The sequence below is a fragment of the Podarcis bocagei genome, assembly GCF_964188305.1.
Source record: "Podarcis bocagei genome assembly, chromosome: 16".
Lineage (NCBI taxonomy): Eukaryota > Metazoa > Chordata > Lepidosauria > Squamata > Lacertidae > Podarcis > Podarcis bocagei.
The window spans coordinates 2287783-2298039 of record NC_138142.1 but is presented as its reverse complement, the minus strand read 5'-3'; the positions used below and the strand labels follow the sequence as shown (position 1 = coordinate 2298039).

Sequence of the window (10257 nt, the reverse complement as noted above, 5' to 3'; positions counted from 1 at the left end):
AACTTTTCGCCTGCAGTTGGAGGGAGCGGAGGAGGGGCGCGGCCGGCCCCCGGCCCCCCCAGCGGGGCGGAGCAGCGCACAGCCCGAAGATGGCGCCGATGCCGCCGCCGCCGGCGGGGCGGGCGCGGGGCGGCCGGCGGGCCGAGGGGGCGTCGCAGCCGCCGCGGTGAGCCGAAGCGGGGCCGCCATGGAGCCCGAGGCGCCGCGGAGCTTCAGGCGCTGGCGCCGAGGAGGCGGCGGCGAGCGGGATCCTCGCGGGCCCCTTCTAGCCGGGGTGAGCGCCGGGCGAAGCTGGAGGGACGGGGCGACCAAGCGGGGGGCGGATTCGGGCGCTGGGAGAGGAGGGGGTCGTCCGGGCAGGCGGCGATTTCTTGCCGCGCCCAGCGCCACGTCCCGGCTGGATGGGGCTGTGGAGGTGGGAAGCGGCCGGGCGGGCGCCGCCCCTTCGGTAGCCCCGACGTGCCTGGGGGCAGCCCCTGCCGGGAGGCGAGCGCGCCCCGGGGACCGCCGCCGCCCCTCGCGCCCTGGCCGCTCCTTCGGGGCTGCCTCCCGCCCGGGGCGGCCCGCGCCTCTCTGGCGCGCCGGGGTAAGGGCGCTCGGACAGCTTGGCGAAACTAAGCCAACTTGACGCGTGTGCGCCGAGGCAAGTTGGAGGGTTGGGTGATAGTGGCACACTGTGAGGCGGGCTTGTTTGTTAGCGCCCTGGAGTATAAAAAGCGCCCCCACTTCCAGTGTTTGTGCAATTTTTATACAGATGGGTATAGATCTCTCTCCCCTCCCCTTCTGGCCTGCCTTCTTTCCGTTTCCTTGCCTTGCCTTTCCCTTGCAGGATGGGAGTTGTAGTCCAAAACATCTGGAGAGCTCCAGGTTGGCTGAGGCAGCTCCTGGTGTAACTGAGTTGAGCAGGCCAGTTTCCAGATCCAGGAAGCTGCCTTGTGCCAAACCAGGTCGTGGGCTCATCTCCTTCAGTACTGCCCACTTTGGTAATGCACTTCCAGCTCCTGTGCCAGAGAAAGGCTTTTCACTCATCTGCTCCTTAATATAGGTGTGCATGAGTACACACACACACACTGGAGGCATCCAAGTTGCACAGTTTCAGCTATGCTTGCCCCATGAGAGCACACCCAACACTCCCAGAGCTGTTGTGCTGCTCAGGCCTTGCTCCCTGGGGGTGGCTGCTCTGGGACGGGTAGGGATGCTCTCTCCCCAGCACTGTTTGCCTTACAGAAGGCTGGCTGGCTGGCTGTGGGGTGGCTTCAGGGGTAACATGATTGCACAGTTTCGCATATATATGAAAAGCAGGGCTGGCTCAGGGAGGGTGTCCTGCAAGGAGGTCTGTATCAATGCCTTGGCACTAAAGTGGTTAATAAAGAGCTGGTTGAGAAAATGCTCTCTCCTTCCTGGGGTGAGAGGGGAGAAAGTGCCATAAGCTGAAAATCCTGAAGAGCTGCTATTCAGCTTGTTTCACTTCACAGCGGGGGGCGGCTCCCCCCTGAAGGAGACCATTTTATCTGGCATTGTCCTTGGGAGGCCTTGGGAGGAGCTGGGGCTGTGGATGCTCTTGAGTGGGAGCTGCAAGGGCACCAGGTGCCGGCCTGCCTTTTCTTACATGGGCCGATGATGAGCAGGTGAAGAGCAGCAAAGCTGTTGTGGCCTTGCTTGTTTTGCATCAAGTAGCAAAGGGTTCCTGCTGTTCTTCCAGTCCCTGAAACCCACCACCCCCACATGCAGCCCGAAGGGCTGAGCGTGAAGCTTCCTAGCGAGAGGGCAGATTTATTCCTTGCCTCCTAAATAAAAAGTAGTAGAATTAGTGCGGCCCATCAGGCAGCTGCAGGTTCCATACTAGTCAGCTGTCTCCATCACTGGTTTAGGCTGGCGTTGTGCAGACAGTACATTTTCCTTATTGGGTCCTGCTGCCAATTAGCAGTTACTCCAGGCCATTTGAGTTACTTCTAGGCTTTCTGAGATGCTTGCAGGAGCTGTGGCTTCTGTGCAAAGTGTCTCTGGTTCCCAGCACCTGACTTACGTTGGGCCAGCTGTCCTCATGCTGTCCACCTGATTCCACCAGGTACTGATGCCGGCAATGGGTGGGAAAGGAGGAGGAGACTGAATGATAGGAAGGAGGATGAATTATCCGCACGTTGGGACAGTTTGAAGCTAGCTTTGCTTACACCCCTTTAAGAAAAGGTACTGGAAGACAGTGATGCCTTCTTCAAGGAACACATTATCTCCTTGTAGATGATCTTCCTTCAGCAGCTTGTAGGCTTCTGTCATAGCCATAAATGAGAGCTTGGCCTCGCGGATGCAGGAATGCCCCCAGCCTCAGAGTTTGCACCACTTCCAGTCCAACCTGTGCGTGCCAGTTTGCTTGCCCCTTAGCTTCCTTGACTTTGACTTTGCTAAAATGCGGGGGGTTGTTCTCGGGGAGTGTTACTGCGGTGTTGCAGAGAACATGTTTTGCCCTGACAGCTGACTACTTTCTCCTCCAAGAAAAGTATTTGTACTGCACTGGAAACGGATGAAAGGATGTTCAGTAAATAACTGAGGGTGGTGGGGGTGGCAAGAAATAAGCATTACTATTCCTTGAATCAGCAGTTCTGATAAATGTAGGTAGGGCTCCTTTCTGAGCAGCTACCGGGGAGGTCAGTTTGGGAGGAGGAAGACAGAGCGTTTAATCCAAGTGTGTACAAAGCCACCACCCTCAGATTTGATCTGTGATGTGTGGCTAATCCCACCAGCCGGGGTTGGTTTTAGTATAGTGAAAGGATCTTCACTGTGGTTCCTAGGTCAGCCTCTGGGGAAGGTGAGGACCTTCTACTCTGCTGCTGCTTGCCTTTTTAAAATGAAGCAAAAAGCTGATGACCCCATCCGGGTTGATTTGCCAGCTATTGGGGCCTGAGGACTTGGCAGAGACTTTCACAGGGCCGGAGCACTGAATAATGAAAACCTGCAGTGACTTCGCAGGGTGGAAGCCATTGTGTCTTTCCTATTACTAAACAGCATTTTAGTAAGTGCAGGAAGTGCTGCTTGTTCTAGCTGATAAATTGGATAAATGCCTCCTCCTCCTCCCTGCCTATTTGCAGATTTCTCTGTTTGGGTTGAAGCGCTTTGAGAGCAGAAGCCCTGATGGCCCCGTGCTGAGCAAGGCTGAGTTTGTTGAGAAGGTGCGCCAGAGCAACCAGGCCTGCCACGAGGGCAACTTCCACAAGGCCATTGTGCTCTACAGTGAAGCTCTGGCCGTCGATCCTCAGAACTGCATCCTGTACAGCAACCGCTCGGCAGCGTACATGAAGACGCAGCAGTACGACCAAGCCCTCGATGACGCCATCCAGGCACGCCTCCTGAACCCCAAGTGGCCAAAGGTAGGCCCCCTGACTTGCTCTCGCCTCTGGTCCACCCGGCCTGTGCAGCAGAGCGTCCGCACAACTGGGCACCTAAGGCTCCCTCAGCAGAGGTCCGTGGGAGCCAGAGGCACTGCCTTCCCTGGCTTGCTGCCTTCTGCCAGAGGGAGAGAGCAGGGCTGTGTGCTCTGCCCAGGGCTGGGGGAGGGTGGCTCCTCACCTTCCTGGGCCCCTGTAATTTTCATTTATTTATTCATTTTGTATACCGCCCTTGATCTGAAGATCTCGGAGTGGTTCACAGCATAAAGATACAAGATAAAAACACAAAATAGAAACAGGAACAAGAGCAAAACAAACCGATAAACCTACCTTCCACAAACACATTTAAAAGGATGCAGGATGTTGTTCAGCCAAAGGTCCGGCTGAAGAGGAAGGTTTTTGCCTGGCACCTTTCCCCCTGGCTTCTGAGGTTCCTGTGGGTAGTTCCCATGCTTTTCCAAGTCCTGTCTGGATTCAAGACATTCACAGCTATCTGCTAGTCCTTCTAAGAGTCACACTTGGTACGCTTTCCATCAGGCTCCTGGGCATGCTGCTCTCCAAAAAGTTTCCATTACTCGGCTTGCTGAGCTAGTTGTTTGCCTTCAGGCCTTGGGGGAGGGCTCTCACCCCCCCCCGCATTGCAGAGTCTTGTGAAGGGGACTGTGCTATGTGTGCATGGTCACGACTAACATGTGCATGGAATTCTATTTAGCTGCTGAATGAAGAAGCACTTCCTGGGCTCTTAAGTTATGCTGCCTTTCTGCTCACCAAGTGGAACTTGGGGCCCCTGAGGGTCCTTCTCCTGCTCGTGGGGGTCAGCCAGGCCCAGAGTGGGCAAGGGCTCCCCCCCCAGCCATTCTTCTCCCTTGCTCTCTCTTCCAGCCCCTGCAAAGCGTGGCGCCAAGGGGGCTCACTGCCAGGTTGAGCTCTTGATCAGAGAGACCTTGCTCTGGTTTCCATTTCCTTGCTCTAGACACACACACAGATTTGTGCTGTTGCTCTGAATGAACAGCAGTAGTCAAAAACGAAGTGAGATTACCCTTGTCTTTACCCAGCAATTAACACGGACACCTGGGTGCGCGGGGCCTGCCTTTCTCTCTCTTGACTTTGCTGCCCACGGAGCCTTCCCATTCCCCCCTAGCCTGCTTGCTCTGACTCCCTGGCCACCATCGTCCTGACTTGCAACAGGCAGCTCTCCTTCTTCGTGGGTGGGTGGGGGAATGCAAGCATTTATCTTGTGGCTCCCGTGCCTCTGTGACCCCCTCCAGTACCCAGAACCCAGCATCTCCCAGCGCCTGCCCTGGCGGCTCCTGAAGCAGGGAGAATAGGTAGGAAAGGCTCAGGTCATGTGTGAAATGGGTTTCTGGGTGCAAGTGGAATCTCCTCAGCCCCACTCGTCTGACCTCTTTGGATGGCCTGATACAGGAATCACAATTTTGTTCTCTCCCCTTCCCCCTAAAAGTTGGATGTTCTGAGCTCCTAAAAGGAGCCCCCTCAGCCCAAAAGCACAGGATAAGGACAGTATCTTGACAACCTTGTGTAGTTGCCCTCTAAAAAGCAAGTGAACGAAGCCTGGCCATTCTGGAATAAGTGCCTGGTGTGGACTCTCCCGTGCCGTCAGCTGCTTTGCAAGGCTGAGGCATCTCTCTTGCTCTGACGGGTGTTGGAATTTGTGCCGGATGGATTGTGATGCCTTCATAGTGGGACGAAGCACGACGAGGGTTTTCTCGGCTTCAGATTTTGCTCCAGAGGCAGCGAGGAACGTTGTGTTAGGAGGACTCCTCCTCCGTCCATCTGTCCTGCCTGCCTTGAGCTGCCAGCACGAGCTGTGAAAGGGCCAGTCCCTGGCAAGAAGCAGCCTGCCTTCCTCTTGGACCAGAGGCTCTTCCTCCCTGAGGCCGCTGTGCAAGAGAGGAAGCCACTGTGTGCCCAGGGCTGCTGAGCAGAGAAGCCCCGGACCGGCTCTTCCTAGCTCTCTCTCTGGAGAAAGCAAGGGCAATTTTTTTCTGCCATAGGTTGGGGGGGCGGGGCGGCGGCTTTTGCTTCCTTTCTATTTTGCTCTTGAAGGAAATGGCAGGTTTCCCATAAATGTTTGTCTGAGGCTGTGCTTCTGTTTCCATGGCAACAAGGGCCGAGTTTTACTCCGCTGACTCTGGTGATATGAAGGCTATTAATCTGCTCCAAATAGTAGGAAAGGGAGGAGTCTGGCCCAGGAGGGGTCTCTCAGCCTCCCCAGGTGCGAGGGGCCAGTCCCCAAGGCCTCTCTGCCCATTATCTTTCCATTTCCCTTTGTCCTGCTGTGTCACTGAAGAGATGCAGGGAGGAGAGTCAGACCCACACATTTCAGGCTACATTTTGCAGCTTGATCCAATTGTGCCCCCAAGCTGTTCTCCATCCTGTCAGTCTGACAGCAAGTCTGCCAGAGAAGAGTCTGATAAGCCGCTTTCTTTGTCCAAAGAGTTTAGATTTTCTCTTGCTGTGATGTGAGACCGATCCCTTGCAGACACTCCACCGATTGGCACTGGGCTTGGAATGAGGTGGGGGTGGGGTGGGGGTGTGCCAGACACATTGGTGCTTTGTACTCTCCCAGGGAAAATAGATGTGGCGTGTGTGCTTTGTTCTGTAAGTGTGAGACTTCAGAGTGCTTTCTCAGAGACACTGCAGGGCCTTCCCCAGCCCCTTTCTTCCCACGTTTCATGGGCACAAAGCCCCATCAAGGCTGGTTCTGGGCTCGGCAGTGCCTTTGTAAAACCAGAGTTGTAATAGGAATGGAACATAGACAGAGGCAGCCCGTTAGTCCATCTGGCTCAGCACTGTCCCCATGGACTGGCAGCAGCCCTCCAAGGTTTCAGGTGGGGCTATGCCCACCTACACAGAGGTGCCATTGGGGAAAGAACCGGGGGTCTTCTGCCTGCCCCGCGGCGGTGCATCTCCATGTCTGGCATCTTCCTGTGAGATTGCTGTGGATGGTCCGATCCTGCCTCTCTGTTCATGTCGTCTTCCAGGGCCAGATTTCGCCAAGGAGAATCTAATGGAGAATCATGGAATTGTAGAGCTGGAAGGGACCCTGAGGATCATCTAGTCCAACCCACTGCAAGGCAGGAACAGGCAGCTGTCCCATATGGGGATCAGACCTGCAACCTTGGCGTTCTCAGCGCCACACTGCAACTGAAGCTCAGGTCCACGCACAGGCGTGCCAGAGGTAGCTCATAGGGAGCCTTACACAAAAGAAAATTGCTCTGCTGCCAGGTGGTGAAACAGGGGAGGAGGAGGAGGATAAACACAATGTTTCTGGAAACCAGTGGGACACTTATCCTTTCCTGCATTTCTGCCACATAGGTAATTAATTGTTTGAAAATTGCAAGTCCTCCCTCCCTCCTTCCCTCCTTTGCTGCCTCGTCTTCCAGGCCTGCTGATACATTTGTGATCATAGAATTGTAGAGTTTGAAGGGACCCTGAGGGTCTTCTTGTTCAATGCCCTGCAGTGCAGGAGTCTCACTCCCAGCCTCATGCAACTGTCCTGGAAATGCTTGCTAGGAGCTGAGCTTCCTGAGATACTCTGAAAAGGCCAGGCTTTCCAAGAAAATAGGCACATCCTTTTCAGTTCTCTTAAATCTGTTAAATAAAATGACACAGACAGAAGTCCATTCTTAGTAATTCCGATAAATATTAACCATTGATCACCAGCAAGCAGCCTGATAATGCAATTATAGTTACAGGTGAAACTCGAAAAATTAGAATATCATGGAAAAGTTCATTTATTTCAGTAATTCAACTTAAAAGGTGAAACTAATATATGAGATAGACTCATGACATGCAAAGCAATGTATGCTGTACGCCATAATCATCACAATTATAACAAATAAATGCTTGACATATCTTGCTTTGCATGTCATGAGTCTATCTCATATATTAGTTTCACCTTTTAAGTTGAATTACTGAAATAAATGAGCTTTTCCATGATATTCTAATTTTTCGAGTTTCACCTGTAGTAAAAAAAGCAATTTTGTATCTTGTGCCACTTATTAGTTTTGAGAACATTATAACATTTAATCTAAGATCAGAAAAACACAGCCAACTTGAAATGAATAAAACATTGTGAATCCGTTAAGTTATGTTTGGTAATAATTCAATAAAATTCTGCCACATTATCAAGAAGTTGTGTTCCAAAAGTCTAAGGGAATGTGTTGACTTCACCAGTGCTGCAAAGTCCCTGATTCCATCCAGCCATTTTTGAGTTGTGGACACTGTTGATTCTATCCAGTCATTAGCAAAAAGTACTCTGGCTACAGCTGAAGTCTAATGGGCTCGTTCTTTATGTTCTAGTCTAACTGATCATTTCGTATAATGTAATAAAAAGAATGCTGGATGAAATGGGACTTCATAGCCTATAATCCTTGTTAATTAATGTTTAATTTTCCTGCAGTATTTTTGACATCTCGCATTTCCACTGTGTGTGTGTGTGTGTGTGTGTGTTTGTGTGTATGGGTGAAAACCACCCCTGGCATTTTCAACAAATGGGTGGGTAATTTTTTATCTTCATTGGGACAGTGCACCACCTACTCATGATCTTAGAGAAATTTTCTCTTACTCCATACAGTATTTAAAGGGAGTCTATATGCAGTTTCCTATAGATTTCCCCAGATTTCTAAGGGGATTACTCCCCAGCCCGTAGTCTATGCCCATAAGATATTGTTTTACTTGTTCAGGTCTGGTATCTTGTTTTAGAAAAGGCTGGTTAAGATTTTGGTATCTGTGCCTATTGGCCTTTATACTTAGTTTTCCAAAGTCTTTAACTATGGAATCATTGAACTTTGGGTTATAAGAGCTTTAACCCTGAAATGATTATGATCCTTCCCCATTTGGAAACCTGCTATTGCCTTTATATCAGGGCTCAGCAAACTTTTTCAGCAGGGGGCTGGTCCACCGTCCCTCAGACCATGTGGTGGGCTGTACTATATTTTGAAAAAAAAATATGAACGAATTCCTATGCCCCACAAATAACCCAGAGATGCATTTATTCTACTCATGTAAAAACATGCTGATTCCCGGACCGTCTGCGGGCCGGATTGAGAAGGCGATTGGGCCGGATCCAGCCCCTGGGCCTTAGTTTGCCTACCAATGCTTTATATCATCTTTTATTGACTCTGAAGGGGAGAGGCTCCAAATTGGTATTGATTCCAGATCTGTAACAAATAGGATGATAGTAGGGGCTGCGCTTGCTCCCCTCACCAGCCTCCCTCTCATTCTCCCATATCAACCCCCAAGAGCTTCCTGCCTTCTGCAACTGGTGAGTTCATTTTCCACTTTCCCAACCCCATCTCTCTCTTCCGTTCTGCAGCCATGCTGTGCTCCAGTTTTCACCTTTATCCCTTGGTCCATGCCTCCCCCACTTTTCTCAGCTCCTCCTTGCACACACATATTGCTCCCCTTTCCATGCCTTGTTCTCTCTTGTTCTACATATATGGGTCTCTGCTTGTTAAATTATCTGTTCCACATTACTACATTTAGTAATCACCAGGAGTAACATACATTATGTGACGGTGCTATGGAATATTTGAGGACTCCACATCCCTTATCTCTCTCACATGAAGGGGTTGAGGAATGGAAGAGGGAGAAGTTTGAGTGCAGTGAAAAGGGAGAAGCAGTGAAAGGAAAAAAAGTTGCTGTTTTAAACAATGGCAAAAATTAGAGCAGAGCAGGGGCATATAGACATTGAGAGGAAAATGGTAATGTTAAACAACTGCAGAGGTTTAAGTAAACAGAAAACAGTTTTTACAAGGCAAAATAGCAGAGATGGGTAGAACGATATGATACGATACAATAATCTTTATTGTCATTCTCCCATACAGAACAACGGAATTGAAAAAAATCTACATTCTACATAGAAGCTAACAGCAAAAAGCCAACACAGCGGAGCCCTTCCAAATTCCCTTCTCACTGTACTCACACCTCCCTGCAAACTTCCTAGAACTAGCTTAACATCACCTCATTTTTCCTCCCCCTTATTTATTTGGCTGCTGCTCACATGCATGCAGGGTTCTTTCCAGTAATAATGTGGTTTTCATGCTTCTATTTTGTTTCCAAAACTATGTTGTCTGTGTTCTCTGCTTCACTGCTGTAACAAGTCACGTGAGTTTGCCCAAGTGGGGCAGGCCAGGGGGTGCTTTCGATGTGGGACTAGTTGCAGTGCACTGTGCTTTTCAACCCTGTTTTTAGCTGGCTTGTTTCCTCCCAGTGAGGCATCTGTATGTTGGGCAGTGGCAAATTGCAGGTTTTAAGTTTCCTTTCCTCTTGCATTTTTCTCCCACGTGATGGTGCGAGGGCCTCAGCCTTTTAGAAAATCTGCCTGGTGGTTTACGGCTGCTTGAGAGCAGCAGGAGCCAGACGGTTGCAGCCTGAGATGGGGCCGTATCCTCTGTGCATACATTGCTGCAAATAACCAGAGAGAAATGGGTGAAGGGAGAAGCTGGAAAGGACAGCTGTTTGGTCAAGACCAGCCATAGTCTGAGCCTTCCTGAGCTCTGCTCTGCTTCCCATTAAGGGCATGCCACCCACATTTCTCCAAGGAAAATAGGGACATCCTATTCAATAACAACAACAACAATAATATTTATGCCTCACTCATCTGACTGGATTGTCCAAGCCACTCTGGGCAGCTTCCAACATATATAAAAACAAAACAAAACATTAAACATTAAAAAACTAACCTATACAGGGATGCCTTCAGATTGCTTGGGGGGGGGGGATAACTCCATACCTTACAAACTTTCTCTTATGAAAATAGGGACGTCCTAAGGGAAAGCAGGACATTATGGGATCAAATCAGAAACTGGGGCAGCTTCTGTAAATCTGGGACTGTCTCTGGAAAATAGGG

General features: G+C 50.7%; 1 protein-coding gene across 1 annotated transcript in view; it reads left to right on the top strand.

The window, feature by feature from the left end:
* Nucleotides 1–89: 89 nt before the first annotated feature.
* The window catches only part of TTC28 (tetratricopeptide repeat domain 28), a gene marked incomplete at its 5' end in the record, with an annotated part of 138037 nt that continues 127869 nt past the window's right edge, over nt 90–10257 (top strand). The window contains 3 exon segments of the mRNA XM_081175323.1: nt 90–122; nt 125–274; nt 3084–3362. Of these exon segments, the coding sequence (XP_081031449.1) occupies nt 90–122; nt 125–274; nt 3084–3362 (462 nt within the window).